The sequence below is a fragment of the Pithys albifrons genome, chromosome Z, assembly GCF_047495875.1.
Source record: "Pithys albifrons albifrons isolate INPA30051 chromosome Z, PitAlb_v1, whole genome shotgun sequence".
Taxonomy (NCBI): domain Eukaryota; kingdom Metazoa; phylum Chordata; class Aves; order Passeriformes; family Thamnophilidae; genus Pithys; species Pithys albifrons.
Window position 1 is genome coordinate 59211899 of NC_092497.1, and position 16845 is coordinate 59228743.

The window sequence follows — 16845 nt, forward strand, 5'->3', positions numbered from 1 at the left end:
TTAAATTGGGCCGAGTGTCCTACAGCTGCATCTGCCAACACAGACACTACAAAACTTGTCCAAATTTTAAATGTATGCATGATATTTAAGAATTAGGATTGGATTTTTTTATTCCGTTTTGCAGAAAGTAGGTTTATTTCATCAAAATGTATCTTTTCAAATCAAACAAGAGCTACATTTCCTTAAAGATGTGTCTTCCCCTGCTCTTATTGCGTCTAAAAGCCATTAGACATCAGCAAATCCACTGTAAACCAAGAAAAATGTAAAATGTGGTACTTCATTAAATGAAACTGCCTCAAGAAAAATTACTTTCTCAGCAACCTCAAAATACAGTGACATGCCACATGACATGAACCACTGCTCACCATTTTGGTAAACAGGTAATAAATTACATGGTTTATTTATTAAAGAGTTTCCATTTGCAAGGAGAAGTAGCATTCTCCTGGGACTTCTGTTTCATAGAATACTATTGTTCTAGTTTCTAGAAAACAGAGACTTCTTTCCTGAATACAGTGGTTTAATTATTTAAGTGAGGAAATCATTCCATCCTATTTGGGCATTTACAAGATCCACCTGGTCTTTCAGGAATGTCTTGCCTAGAAGAGAGCAGTATACTGCATACAGTGTTTGGAAAATCCATAACCTGTATCCCAATGGTGTACTACTATATCTGATTAATTTTATCTTCATGATCTTAAATTAATTATTACCTTTTTTGGCACATACTGAACTGTACTCCACTATATAGAGCATTCAACACCTTGGAGTTTCACTAATGCCTGTCTGCTAATTACATATGATAAGCCTGTTCTCACTTTTGAAACTGCCAGCAGTGAACCAGCTACTCCTTCAAGAAGGTTTGGTTTTACCTTTTTCTGTCCCCCAAAGGTAGAGGTCCCAAATGTGCAAAAACTATTAAAAAAATTTAGTCTAGAACTTATTCAGACCCAACCAAAGACCCACAGCATTCTGTAGTCCTGTGCTGCTGTGCCCCCTCACCAGATTTGATTGCATGGCCTCACAAAAACTGACAGGCTCAAATACTGAAACTCATATTCACGAACTACACCATAAAATCACCAATACAGGACCTAAATCGACTCCCATCCAAAGCAGAGGGAGAATTTTTTTGCTTCAATAAAGTTAGAACTCAACAACACCAAAAATACTGCAATAAAAAAATTCAATAGATTGTGTATTAAAAAAAAGGAAGAATAAGAAAAGGAAGAAGAATTACATCTTGCAGTGTCTGTTGAGACACACAGTGCAAACAAGTAGACTTCCATTACTCATTACAACCCATCAGCGTCTACTGACTTCTGCTACTTTTAAAAACCAGGATATGCATTTAAGCAACTTTCCTTAATCAACTTTAAGGGACCATTTTTTTGGAAAGTATTTAAGAACCTACATGTGCAAAAAGCTGAAAAAAATCTAAGACAGGCACTAAGCAGTCCCAAAAATCCCATATGGCTGCCGTCTGCAACTCTGGATACCTAAATATATTCAAAATTCTGGGTTTCAGGATCTACTCTTTTTAAATCTGTGGCCTAAAAAAAAGCTTAAATAAATTGCTCATTTTACAGACTGCAAATAAATAATTAGTAAATATCAGAAGGAAGGCACAACTTCACTCTTTCAATTTCTTTATGAACAGCATTTACAATAATTCACACTGTAATTATGCACTTATGCTTACATTTGGAAATATTTGTGCATGGATAAATAGAACTAGCACACATTTCACCAAAGTTGCTGCTGCAGTACACCAAAATCTTAGCCTGATTTCACTTAAGACGACCCATGCACCACAGGCTAAAAACAGAAGAAACTCCGTGAACATGCAAACTAGCTGCTTTCATTCAGCTTTTTTTCTCTTTTTCTTCTTTTTTTTTTTTAAATCCAGTTTACTATGCAGGGCAGAAGCAAAAGCATACAAAGGATAAGATGATTTCCACCCATTTAATAAATGCAGGCAAATACTGGCTTTGATCGCAGCAATTTCATTGGAATGCTCAGTTCATCAGAGAGTGTGCAAGACAGAATGAGAGAAAGGCAAAAGTAGCTCAAAAGCAAAGGGAAAACTGTATGCAACTTGGGCATAAGTGAAGGGACAAATATAACCCTAGAATTAAGATCTTTTGAATACAGGAATAATAAACCTCCAAGTAAATGTCAATTCACTATGACTGAGTTTCCCCAATTGGGTATTTTATGTATATAATTTTATATATATATATAATTATTAGGCACACACTTTCCATGTTCTTTCCCCCCAAAAGCAGGGCTGACAATGGTGACAGCAGAGTGTGTAATTAGTTTTTATTGTTCCCCTGACAGCCATAGCTCTGCAAGGACCCCTTGCCTTCTCCATTGTAAATGTTATGGAAAAATACACTAATGACAGGCATTTAATTACGGGCACAGCGACCATGATGGGAGCTGTGCCAAAAGTGATTGGCAGCTTTGGATACCAGATATTCATGGCAATGGTTCTTTTTCTATCATACCTTGTAATCCAGATAACTGAAGATATGAGGTTTGTAAAATATCTTTTCTGAAGCTTTGGTTATTGTCAAGAGATATTATTATTAATTACCACAAGCAGACAGAAATAGACAGAAAAAAATCAACAAAATGGTAATTTTTTTGGTTACTACCATGAGGTTTTCTGAAAGAGGTCTATTCACTGACAATGCCATCAACACAAAAGAAATCCCCACTGACTCCAGCACATAGTTGACTTTTTTTTTTAAATTACACATAGTTACAAACAAAGAGATGCTATGCCCTCCTAACGTATCTTTATTCAGTATTTACAATAAACTGTTCCACATTCAGCTGTAGTTGCTGAGGTGCTTTTTCGCCTGATTAATTAGCAATTGGGAGACACGCTTTTTGGCAGCTTTTGTATCCCTATTATTCTTTTGGCTTGGCACAAAAACTCTCTTTTGGGAGCACCAGTATTTGTACTGTACCCCACTTAGTGATGGATCACTAATTTTTAATAAACTGAGCCCCAAGAGAACTGCAAAAAGATGTAAAAGTGTATGGGAGCAATAATTGTAAACAAACAAACAAATAAATGGGAACGGGGTAAAAGCTGTTGTAGAACAAAAATATTAGGTATTTTCCAGACTATACAAGGAGAGCCTATCCAGGAGATCACACACAGTCTTAAGACATTCATCTGAATTGGCTTTTAACTACTTGATCCAAATCTCTGTCTTTATCTTGAAAAAGCTTTAAAAAGCGACCAGCTAATGTGGATGCACAATTTCCTTGAAGAATGCTATATCTGAATGTTCCTTCACTGTTCCTCATCCCTCCCCCATGACCAGATGAATGAAATTGCTCTGTGAGGCAGATCTCTATGAAGAATGACCACACAATTCTGGACCAAACGGTTCTAAGTCTGTGTAGCAGTCACAAATCCCTGGCTAAGCCGAACAAAGCAACATTATTCCGAAGTGGTAAGTTTGGGAATATAAAAGTGAAGCTGTCTGGCTCTAAAGTGGTAACTTACAAATAGCTGCAGAATCACTGTTGGCTGTCCATCCCCCATCCAGCTGGCTCTCATATCAGTAACTTCAGAAATGCAGTTTGCCATTATGGTGGCTTAAGGCACTTTGTGTGCCAGTGCAATGACCATGCTGTGTGTGCATGTCAGAAGGTCAATACTTTCAAATTCCAGAGTCTCTCTTTATTTCCTTCTTTTCTGGAAACAATAGGAAAGAGAGCAGGATTGATAGCTCCTACTTTGTTAACTTCTGCTCACCAAATGCCCCATCTGTATGAATACCTAACTATTTTTTTAAAAAATCTAATTAGACATCAACTAAAGTAGGAAAAAAGCCCCAAACAACAACAACAACAAAAAAAAAAACCCAGCCACCAACACAATGCAGCTGTTTTATCCTGCTCATTAACAACATTAATTGGTAAATTTCCTTGCAATAACTTTTAACAATTGCAGGGGATCCAACATCATTAAAGCTGCTAGAAGTCCTTACCTAATGCTGATGAATTAGCATTGAAGACTGACAACTGTGCTACAAAAACCATCAACAAAAGTACCAGTAAGTAAAATACTTACTTTTTAAATGTCTTCTCACAAAAAACCCCCACAAACAAACAAAAAACTCCCACAAAAACAAACAAAAATTGCCTGTATTTTATTTATAGAGCACTATAAAACTTACAAAATGCTAAGACAGTAAGAGGTTTGGGGGGGGTTATCTGTTTAATGAAAAGATTTATAAGGTATTTGGCTCCAGTTTCAAAGATACAAACTGAGAAAAGATACTCAAATTAATTTACAAAATTTTAACAAATGCAAAGTAAAAACTAAACCAAAAAATCCTGTGTATGGTAGTATTATAATAAAAATGTTTATATATTTCTTAGTAAGTCCCTGTGTGGTAAGATGCTGTGATTTGAATGTCTGTAGAGAGAAGGAAATTCTTCTGAGTTAGAATATAAATATGAAAAATACTACTTTGAAGTCCACAAAAGCAAAAAAGGTAGTGTTTCACTGCTACCCACTCGGGAATGGCCACAGAGCTCATCCACCACTGATGAACAGCTCACACAATGTGAATGTGCCCGCCTCTGCCAGCACCCACCCCCAAGCAAGAAAAACTACAGTTTCAGGGAGGAAATATTACATTATTTTAATGAATAAAGAAGGTCAGTGACACGCAGCAAACATTATTATGGCACAAAATATATTCTGGCAAAATACGCATCCTTTACAAAGGTCACGAGGCCAAATTTTTTCTTTCAAAATGAAACAAATCTATTTTAGCAGAGGGTGACCAGCATCGAAGTGAATTTATCTTCTGCCCCGGTTTTTCTGCTTCACTAGATGATTCCCAAACAAATAATTTCTGCTCTGCACTCTATCACCATTTCATTACTGTAATCCAAAACCAAAAATGGTGCCTATCAAGATGGTCTTTCAATAGTCTAATGAAAGCAAACAAGCAAAAAATAAAGTTACTCGGTAAATATGAAAAAAGACTTTTTCTTATTGCGGATACTACTGTTGAACAGTTTCTCACAGATTAATATGCTGACCTAATGATGGGAAAGAAAATTAACAACATGAAAAATAACTAATACTGTACTTACAGGTTTTCTGAGTTTAAGGTCCATTTCTTTTCCACGCCCAAGTCAGCATGGATAGGTATTCATCCACTATATTATAATGCAACTGACAACAAGAATTGTAATTTTCAAGTTTTTCCAAGTAAAAATTCTCAAACCTAAAGAATTGGCTCTAAATCAGTATTTGCAACTAAAGCAGACTTGCTAATGAACAGGACTCTTGTGTATCTTCTCGTTTGCTGATTTTTCTTTTGACAGCATTTTTACTGGTCATGCATTTAAACAGAAAAATGGCCATAAAACTACTAGCACACCAGCTAACAGAGCAGGGGCATCAAACTACTTCTCTGCACTTTACAGCAGGTAAAAATAAACAAACTCATATTTTTTCATAAAACTAGGATCTAACCAAGTATTTTCATCAACCCGTCAACAGTAAAATTTGAAGCATGTTTCCCCAGATGATGTGTATACTTATATATACAGGGGTGTATTTCTTTTACTGGAAATTCTGGCCTTCCACAGGGGAGAAATACAATCTCAATCCTCACAGAACAGCAAAGCGATTTTTTTCTATATTTTCAACTACTTCATTTTAACACAAATTATTTTCTAAAATGTGTCGGAATAGGAATTTGTGCTTTTGTAATGTAACATTGTAGGCTCAGTTTCCTAAAAAGGAGGATTTCAAACATCTATACATGTTTGTACACTATAAAATTATACCCACCATTTTAAAAGAGTTCAACCACAATCTAGCTTGTTAAGACTACAGTCAACAGGGAGAGTGTAAAACTGCAAAGGAGACTTCTAATGCGTAAATGGTCCTATTCTTCCAGTAAGCTACGCTCAAGTACCTTACAGTATGGCTTACTCAGAAAAACTGTAATACCACCAGAAAGCAATTTCATAACGTGGCTGTTTATTTTAAACCAAACATTTTCATTTCATTGTATTGCTGTGCTGCTGACTGACTAAATTTTAAGCACAAGTGCAAAAAAACTTAAACAAAACAGGACCCTTTATTCTCAAAAGTGAATTACACCCTTCAGAAACACTGGAAGATGAGAATAATCATGAGACTAAAGACATTTTTTAAGAACAATGTTCAGAACTGGATAGCAGGGCAAAGAACAATTACTGGAACAAAATCACAAGTCCAAAATACTGCCAATTGCATTTTAAAAAATTAAAAATTGAAAAACAGTGGGCCAAAGCAATAGAGGCACATCTCCTCGGCATGGCCAAACTATTGTCTACTCATGGTTTCTCCAGGAAAGGTTGTGTCTTTGTTAGCATCCTCTCTAAGCTGTTCCTCCCAATGACTAGCCTTCTTTATGCACTTTGTGGAAGTCCAGCATTTCAACAACGCAGCAGTCCTCTGCCCAGCAACAGACTGGTTTAGGAAGAAGCAGTGACAAGGTACTCAAGCAAGCCCAGAGAGTTCTCAAAGCACACTCCTATAATCTTCTCTGTTTCATTTTACATTTGTGTGCCTGAGTGCTAGCTTATCCACCTCCCCACCTACTGACCTAGGAACTACTAGGGTGTGAAGAAACAACACACTGGGAAGACAGCCAGGAACTAAAACACAGATTCTACAAATAATTTTTTTATTATTCCTTTGAACTTTAAAATGAAACATCTTAGCCGGAAGATGAGACCTAGAAATTTGATTGAAAATCCATTCACTTTCTAAACATTGGAGAATTCATCAACAAAAAAAAATTCAGATTTTATTTTCCTCTCACATTATTAGGTACTCTACACCAAATCACCTTCTAATGACACACTTCACTGCATACATACATATGAATATGTGTATACATACATAAGTATACATATCCATACACTGAAATGGATACATATTCTCATACAAATGTGTATATATTACATATGCCTCTCCATATGAATGCCATGACCAGGACTCCTGAAGGACTAATTGCATTCACTCACTTTCTCAGCCCAGCATGAAGCTGGTAGATTGCTGGGATCATAGCAACAGGGGAGAGAAAGGAAGGCTCATCTTTATCTGTCCCTCTTGAAAAGGATAGAGGGGCTAGCAGGAAGAATGCAGTAAAGTGTCCTGACTATGGGCATTTGGAAAAGATTTAGTTAAGAAACATTTCATGAAGACCATGTACCACTTAACAAGGTGCCTTTCATACGGAGGTGGAAGTCAGTGAAACTATTGTTCTTTGTGCAGTTTTTCCACAGAAGATTTCAAACTGTTTCAAACTTCCACTTTTAAAATAAACACCAATGTTCTTTTGGAGACACAAGGTGTTAATGAAAACTATTAAAAGCAGAGAAAGTAGGTGTAAAGAATTGAAGGCTCTATGACAGATTGTTTAATTACGAGGAATCAGAAATTTCTTCAGCTCTCAGAGTAAGATGTTGGATAAAATGCTCTCAAAATACAAGCTATGTTGTTTCAAAATGGTTTTAATATACATGTATATAGAAAATATATATATGCATATGTGCCATATGTATGTATATCTCAAGTACTTTGGTTCCTATGCTTCCCCTTATATATGAAATTTACACAGAATACCAGTACCAAAGAAAATGCTTGATTTTGCCCTTCTTCATCCCCAGCTTCTTAGTTGTTCTTAACAAAGTAACAGCTTTCTTCCTACTCCAACCACTTCTGCCTGTCTCCCCTAAACTCTGCACATAGGCAGAACTGTATCTATATGGAAATCAAACAAGCAAAACCAAACAAAAAACAACCCAACACCCAGACAAATGACCCCAGTATATACAACCAATACCACATAGTGAAATCTGCAAACACATAGAAATAGACAGTAGAATACTCAGACATCCACCCAGCCAGCGAGTGTTCTCCCGGGAAGTGCCAGGCGTGCAAGAGCAGCCACAGCCAGCGCTTCTCAAAACTAATCTGTGCCTCTGGCTGGTCCAGGGATGCACTTAGTACACATCCATTCATCCACACAACTGCAACAGAACTTAAGTGTGTCTGTATGGAACTTCAGTGAAGTTAGATGCTTTCCTGAAACAGTGCCTAAATACTTAGCTACAAAATTCACCTAAATCTAGTCTATGCATGGAATTTTCAGAAGCATCCACTCATTTTTCTGTTTGCTGCTTTAAAGTATCTATCTAAAAAAAGGAAAAAAACAAAAAAAAAGAAACAAAAAAAAAACAAACTCTAGAAATATTGAACAAATTGCGGTAACCAGCCTAATTATGGGAAACCACTAGCTGAAGTTGAAATGATTTTTCAGTACCTAAATTCTCTAATTAAAATCTGATTTCTTGATTTTGCTATCCACATAAAGAGACAAAGGCAAAATATATCAGCATCCTATGTCTTCACATCAATTCTCTTATGGATTTTATACACCATTTTCTTGTATAAGACACAGACAAACCCAGTAATACTCCTAGTAAAAAATACTTGCTTTCATGAGACTACAGGCATTGGCCTCTATATATGACCAGAAACTAGACCTGAAATGCTCGTCTTTTCAACCACCCTGAAACTAGGAACAATTTATGAAGCTACATAACCTGACACTGAAACAACTTATATGAAAATACCTAAATACAAACCACAATCTCAAAGCATACTTCTGCAAGCAGAAAAAATGTAGCAATAATTACAACAAGCAGTTCAGCTTGAATTTGGACAAGAATAAAAACAGCAGCAAGGACTATGCAAGTAAACCCCTTCAATATTTGGCCCAGGTACACAATATTCGGTCTGAAGTCTAATTACAAGGACACTAGTAATTAGGATTAAATTAATATGCTCCATTCCAAAACTGAGGGTTGTATTCAGATTAATATTCTCTGAAGATAATAGTTTGCTGTCCCACATAAGAACACATATGCAAACAGTGCTGAAGACTAATGCATTTCAAGGTGACAATTATAACTGGTGTACATTTAATTCTAAGCCTACATAACTAAATAAATAAAACACATTTTTGAGTTTAAAGATTAATTTCCAATCCATAAATAATAATAATTTTAAAAAATTAAAAATTGGCTCTATTTATACTTCAAAATCCTAATACCTAAACATATTCTCACCTAGAACTGGACTACAGCATTTATGGTGCCTCATGTATGCTGATAATTAAATAAACAAAAAGAGTAAGGCTTGGGAATACTTTAAACATTTCTAAAAACAGACTTAGACTCTGTAAGAATACACAACTACTTGTTACTCATATATGCCAACAATAGTGATCAAATAACATTTTCTAATTGTTCTAGCAGAACTTTAGCAACTAACCAAGCAATGTAATATGAATTTTGTTAATAAGAGTTCTCAGGTATATTATTTACCAAATATTGTTCATACCAGGAGAATTTATGATTTAGGCCACTCAACAATTCGCTAATGATTCTTTAAAAAAAGATGAGCTCTTCATGTTTTTCAGTAAATTGCTGGACTTTCATACTAAAAAATGAAACATTGTCAAATTGGAAGAACTATCATTATTAAATGCATTAAAGTTCAGATGAAACCTTAATTTAGAGTGCCTTTAATCACTACCAAGATGATCAATATTTCCTTTTTTTAAGGAAAATAGTTGTACAACAGTTTATTAATTCTGAATAAATAAAGAAGTAAGCTAAATCACAATGGTGGTATTTGTGTTTAAAGAATGACAATATGTTTTGGCTTCTAATTTCAAATAGTTACCACCAAGGAAGGCTCCCTACTTACTTCTATCTGCGTTCATCTCCTCAGTTTGTCTCTGGAGGTAGATAAATCAGTGCAAAGTTATTCCCACAACATTGTAAACTGCTCTAAAAAATTTGATAACCTAAGAGAATTTTGCCCTAAGCTTACATTCTGACTAAACAAATTCCAGAGAGAAGTGCTTTCTTTTCTTTGGGTCTCCTCCACCTACCATTCAGGTGTTAGCCTGTTTTTCTTTAAGACATGTTACTTGGAAAGCACATAAAAAACTGGCACTGTGTGTAAAACATCTGCACCCTGCTCCTTCTCATATTTTTAACTCAGGAATAAACATGACATGTCCAAATAGATACATCCATTGTGAGAGAGCAGTGAGTGTTTTAAGACAAGAAGAAATGTTTGTTTTTAAAATGGAAGGTTTAGAAACATAATGAACTCTTCTTCCAGTGTTTGAAAGAATAACAAAAGTAAGTTTTCTTTGCAGTCTGATGATGTTTAATGTTGGATTAATAAAATATCCCACTACTAGTAATAAAGTATGATTAAACTTACTAGAATCCTTACAAAACCAATTCAGTGTGCAATACCTACCAACGAGGTAAGCATTGTTTGTACCTTCAATTATCTTTACCTATGTACAGTTACTGTAAAAGTTTATCATACACAAGGCAACAGAAGTGAAAAATCTTGAATCTAAGGCTATTTTTGAAGTATTTTAGCAATTATACCAGCAATGTGTGCATTTAGTCAAACCCACTTTTGTCCAGTGGGATTTGAGAATATCTATTTTTTTACCAGCAGTTACATTTCATTTTGCCTAACAACAACAGGAAAAAACCTTCGGTCTTGAGAAACAAGCAGTTTTTTGGAACATACGTTCTTTCATGTGTGATGTGAGGTGTAACTTTTTATCTTATTTACTCTGAGAAATTTTCTTCAAGTAATGCACGTAAAGAGAGGAAAACACAGACAGAGGCATTTAAAATCATACACGCTCATCATTCCTAAGCATGATTGTTTCTGTAGATTAAATCCTCTTTGTCTCAAGCTTTTTTTGCCGACTATTTATCACTGAGGAGGTGTGACCAGGAACGCAGTGCTGGACAGACCAGGTAACTCTGGGCACTTGAAAATTCTGCCCGTTAACTTCTGCATCACCTATTTTGAACCTGCTCTGGAATACCGAGTAGGGGAGTATTCTGCAGGCAACACAATCTATTAAAAAACATGACCTGTGACAAAAATCAATGTGCTAATCTCAAGCCAAACAGCAGTATCAGAAGCATAAAAAAGAGATAACCTAAGATAAAGCGTCCCCAAATTTACTTAGACTAGCTTGACAGGTTTACCAAAAACAACAACAAAAAAAAATTAAGTCTGCTCACAAACACTTTAACAAGGCAAAAGAATTTAATACCCAGCTGACTTTTTACCTAAACACATGGATACCATTTGGAGCAGGACTGAAATTGAAATTTTCTGATGCTAAACATGAGGGAAAACTCCAGAAGAAAATTCTAATGAAACCTCCCTTTCCAGTGCCAAACTGCACGCAAAGCCCGGTGCCAGGGAACCCTCCGCAGCCGAAGGGAGCGGGGCGACTGTGCGAGCACCGCTCGGCCCCGACGGCGGGGACACCGGCGATGCGCCGTCAGGCGGCACCGGCAGAGCCCTGGTCAGGCAGGGCAAAACTACCTCGCTGCCTCACCTCCAGTCCGCCCGGGAGAGCCCCCCGCCGGGCGGGCAGGGCAGGGCAGGGCAGGGCCGGGCAAAGCCGCCCCTGACAAGCACCTCGCCCGGGGTGCCTCGGAGCCCGGACCGGCCGCGGCGCTCGGTGCCGCCGGAGAAGAAGCGCCCGCCGGGGCGGCAGCGGGGTCCGCTACCTGCGCTCCCTTATCCTACCCGAGCCCTCGGAACGGGCTCGGCAAGAGGCGCGGAGAGAGGCACCCATACCTCGCCGGGGGTGCATCCACCCGGCTCCCGCGGGCGGGCGGCGACCGACCCCGGGCAAGTGTGGTCTGTCTTGGAGGGAGGGGACGGGGGGCATAGGAGAAAAGCACCCCCACTGCACTCCCCATCGTCGCTACCCTGCATCTCTGAACCTCCGTAAAATAAAGTTTTCCACTCCGTCTTCCAGCCGGGGGAGTTTCTGCGGTCTCCGGGCGAGAGTCTCCGGCGCCCGCCGACCCCCGCGCCGAGCCCCCCACCCCGGCCCGGTGCGCGCCCGCGGCCGCCCCGCGTACCTGGGGTTGGAGCTGTTCCAGTAGACGGCGTAGCGATCGGCCACCGCCTTGGCGCCGGGCTCCTGCCCGCGCACGCACAGCCACAGCGCCGCGGCCGCCAGCAGCAGCATCTCCACGTGCGGCATCGCGCTCGGCCGGCGGCGCAGCGAGGCGGGATGCGGGAAAAAAATCAGGAAAGAGGGAAGGAAGGGTAAAAACCAAAAACAAACAAAAAAAAAAAAAGAAGGGGGGAAAAATGGAGGGGAAGGGGGGCAGGCGGGAGTGGGGCTCGGGGTAAATAAATCAAAAAACGAAGCGCGGAGGCGGTGGGTTCCGCGGCGTGCCGCGCCGCAGCGAGCGGAGGGCGCCTGGCGCCGCAGCCGGCGGGGGAGGGCGGTCCGCGGCCCCTCAGGGAGCCTCACCCCGGCACGGGGTGGCGGGGGCCGATGCGGGTGGCGGCGGCAGGCGGCGGGCGGTGCTCATTCACCGGGAGTCCCCCACGGCGCCCACGGCACGACATACACCGGCCCGCCGGCGCGGCGGGCGGGTGAGGGGCGGCCGGTCCTCCGCCCCCTGCGAGCGGCGCTGCCGGCGCGGACCCGCCGCTCGGGGTACGCGGGGATGGAGGAGGGAGCGAGCGGGAGAACACCGGAGAAGCGCGGGTCGGAGGAGTAAGGGAAGGAGATCTTTCCCCTGGAAACCCACAGGGGGTCCTGGCAATGTATTAAAGGCGGAAGGCTGGAAGCGGGACGAGAAGTACCCGCAGATCTCAAAGTTTGTGTCTTCCTTCCTGGCCCTCCGCTCCCCGCAAATGAGAAACAAACAAAAACAGGGGAGGGGGAAAAGGAGTGGGGGGGGGGGGGGGGGGGGATCGGGGGGAGAAAAGGGAGGGGGGAAGAAGCAAAAGCCCTGAGGAGTTTGCTTGCTGCGCTGATGGAGTTGAGGAGCCTGTTCTGCAACACAATGTCTTGAAGGAGACTTTGTGGAGTGGTTTTCTTGTCCTTCCTGTTCCTGGGCGGTGGATGCACCAAGGACTGAGTAACAGCAAAGGCGATAAAAAAAAAAAAAGGCAAGGAAAAAAAAAAAGAGGGATGGGGGTCAGAAAAAAAAAACGGCCAATCCAAGAAATATTGCGGCGTGGAAACCAAGGAGATGGAAGTAAAAAAATTGTTTTATGAGAGGGCGTGGAGCAAAGCAAAACCTTGGAGAAGTGGAAAATCAAGCCTGCAAACTCCTCTGATGATGCTGGTCTTGGCTGGCCTCTCCAGCTCGGGGAACGAATGGAGCGATACGGCGAGGTGCGGAAATTTCTTGCTTCAGCCTCCCGGAGCCTCTCTGCGATAAAGCAGGGTCCAGTCCCGTGAACATCAACTTCTGCGGAAGGACAAAACAGTTTGAAAGACCAGGGAGGAGGTGAGAGAAAAAGAATCCACCCCTCAGATGACTACATAAGGATAACGCAAAAAAAAGAAAACCACCCCAGATCTTCTCGGTCTTGCCCAACAGCTGCTCCCCTTTTCCCTCCGAAGCAGCAGCAAGAGTAGCAAGGAAAAATATACCACGCCAGCAGGCAAATAAATAAACTTGAATGCAGCGGCAGGCAGGGAGGGATCGTAAAGAGCGACGAGGATTGGAGGGGCAAAAGTCAGTTTTGAAAAAAAAATTGCTTTATGGGAGGAAAAAAATCTTTAACCAGTCACGCCCCCTTTTGCAATGACCGGTCCCTTCACTGCGTGTAAATCCGACATCAGCAACCTGGAAAAGCTAGGAGCCTGGCGTGCTGCGCTGTCTGTGCATGCGTGTGTGCGACAGGCAGCCGCAGAGATATATACGCGGTATAGCGAGGTACGCACACACACACACGCGCATACATACATACATACATACATGCACACGCGTGTGTCCAAGGCGGGATCTGGCGCCGGGGTGCGTGAGGGATGAAGGCGAGGAGGAGGTGCAGGCAGCCAGCTCGGAGCACGGCCGCTGCTGCTTGATCATGTGGGATTTTTGCATGCAGTTTACTTGGGAAAGGGGGGGATTTGCCGGCGCAGCCAGTCAGGGCACAGCCTGCTGTTTGCTTACAGATAGCCCTTTTTTTTTGCCTTTTTTTTTTTTATTTTTTTTGCACCTCGACCTGATTGGCTTGCAACACGAGAAGGGAGGTTTCGTCCCGGGCTTCTCCTCCTCCATGCCAAAAAAATACCAACCCCACCTTCTGGAAACCTGACTAATTGAATTACGAAGACATCGGAGTGGTTCCTGTACAGCCTTACTGCTAAAGGTAACCATTTCAACGCCGGATGCTGCGACAGGCTCTGCGCGGGTTGTGCGCACGGACGAGTTTCCGCCTGCCACGACAAAACGCTGTGCCGAGTAATTCCACCGAGAACAGAAAAACTCCATCCCCGCGTTCCCCCGCGGCCGGGCTCGGCAGCATCGACCCCGCACACCGCAGCGCTGCGGGAGCCTGCGGAGTTCCGCAGCCGCGGAGGGGGCTCCGCTCCGCCTCTCACCGCTGCGCAAACACCGCGCCCCCGGCCCCGGTGGCGGGGCGGGCGGCTGGCAGGGCTCCACCGCTGAGCCCCCCGATCCCCGCGGCGGCGCGGGCAGGTGAGCGGCTCCCGTGGGCGAGACGGGGCCGGGCGGGCCGGGGCCTCCTCCGGGCGGGCCGGCGCTCCCGCCGCTCCTGCCCGCCGGCGTTGCCGGGGTGACGGCGGGCAGCGCGGCTCCGGTCCCGTCCCGTCCCGTCCCGTCCCATGCCGGGGCCGCCTCCCTGCGCTCCGGCCCTGACTGCGCCGCGCTCGGTGCCGTTCGGAAGCGCCCCGACTCCCCCCAGCGGCGGAGGCGGGCAGTGCAGGGCGGGCGCGTCCCGCGGGGGGCTCGGCTCTGCCCTGGACCCGGGTTGGTTGGTTGGATTCCTGATGGAAAATCCTTTCCTTCAGTGTGGAAGGACGTTTCAGGCTGATCTTCACCGATCGCACCATCCAGCCTGCGCGGCCTTCGGCCGGGATTTCTCCTCTTCCTCTCGGAAGTGACTTGAAGTGATGGAGTTGAAACACTCAAACCCCTTGGGTTTGTTTGGGTTTTAATTTCTGGGGTGTGTTTTTGATTTGGAGGGAGGGGGTCCTTGTTTGTTTGTTTTGTTTTTAGCAACTATTTTCAAAGCTTTGCTATTAAAATCTTAAAAATGTGGCTCCCTATGGTCTTGGTTTGGAGGGAGGAGTTTCTTGTTTGTTTTGGTTTTTGCAATTATTTTCAAAGCTTTATTATTAAAATCTTAAAAATTTGTCTCCTGATGGTCTTCCTTCAGCCTTGTTTTCAGTATTTTGACATGTGTAGAATGGTGTTGGTAGGGTACAAAGTACATCAGTCAAGTAAATAACCCAGTCACCATAAACCCAAACCTTTTTTTCATTCATTTTCGCTAAAAGATTGCTAACAATTCTGGTATTTTTTGCCATCTTTGAACTGAGTTCTTTTAATGGGCATGGGCACATCCAGTGTTTCCTTAGTCTTATTTTTTTTCCCAATACACATAGACATGGAAATCACTGCCATTGCAGGAAGCAGAATAAGTAGGTAGCAGGTTTTTTTCCCTCTGAAGAATCTCCTCAGCCACATTTGTAAAAAAAGGTCAATTTTTCCCCCTCTTTGTTCTCCCTATGAGAACTATCACAGGAAAAGAGTGAGGCATCTGTTTGCACAACTTAAAATACCTTTTAATAGCAGAGTCAAAGCTTAATTTAGTACATAAAACATCCTTACAGGACTAAAATACTTGTGTTTAACATATACAAACCTGTGAAAAGAAGAGAAACTATTAGTAAATTTAAAAAAGAACTTCCAAAAAAGACTAACAATAGCATGAAGATATCCCTTTCCCCTGCTTTACTTAGCAAGCAAGCTGTAGGTGGCTGTATCTTAGTAGTTTTCAAACAACACAAAGACCAAAGACATAAATCCTTAGGACTCAAGATGTAAATTAATTCATTGAGTAAAGTGAAATACAGCTTTAATGAACAGAAAGTGAGATTTTTGTTACATCATAACCAATTCATATGAACCTATTGAATTCCCAATACCAGGAACATTCCAGCTTCTAGTCCAGTATCCATTTTCATGATTGCATGATTAGACAATTATTGATATCATGGTTGTAAACTGCTTCCGTATACCAATGGCCTCTGGCATTAGCCTTCATTTAGGAGAAAGGTGAATACTGTCAGAGAGTAATTCAGCATCAGTGAAACAATTTGCATACAGTGTTTAGAAAAATTAGTATGTGTGTGTCTGGAACTGCCTCTGACAAGCCTGTGTAGCTGACCCTGGATTGTCAGCTTCCCATCGTAAATGTGTCTTTAACACACATTGTACAGCATGATGCACAGAATTCCTGTGTATTCATACTCTGTTCTGCAGTCATTATACTAATTGATCACATATATCAAAATAATCAAGCACAGCCTAAGAATTGCTTGTGACAGAGAAGTGGTATATCTGTACATTTTCTTTCTTCGCTGATTTCCCTTGACATTGCTAGTGGTATTTTTATCATTGTTCAGCAATTCTTAGGATCTTTAACAGATACAAATTACTTATGGTGTTACAATGTAGGTAGTATTGTTAAAATACAATGCAAGTAACTTGCTTTGCCATTCAAAGATACTTTTGCACCCATAAAACAGAAAATAGTGAATATATCTCCACATTATTCCGATAGCTTGTGTGTATGAGTTTTGTCTTTTTTAAGTTTGAGGAGTGCTTAAGAAGTAAAACTAACTAGAGGGCCCAATCCAGCTTTTCCTGACGTAAACTAGAGTGACTTCAAAG

The 16845-nt window shown here is 41.7% G+C and overlaps 1 protein-coding gene across 6 annotated transcripts in view; it reads right to left on the minus strand.

Moving 5' to 3' along the window:
- EFNA5 (ephrin A5) overlaps positions 1-14249 on the minus strand; it is a 211197-nt gene extending 196948 nt beyond the window's left edge. For 2 of the 6 annotated variants that reach the window (XM_071579866.1, XM_071579861.1), the window contains exon 1: positions 12037-13564. In XM_071579866.1, the coding sequence (XP_071435967.1) occupies positions 12037-12161 (125 nt within the window). In that variant the 5' untranslated portion in view covers positions 12162-13564. The other 4 variants (XM_071579862.1, XM_071579865.1, XM_071579863.1 and 1 more) reach the window with 4 other exon arrangements.
- Between the last annotated feature and the right edge of the window lie 2596 nt (positions 14250-16845).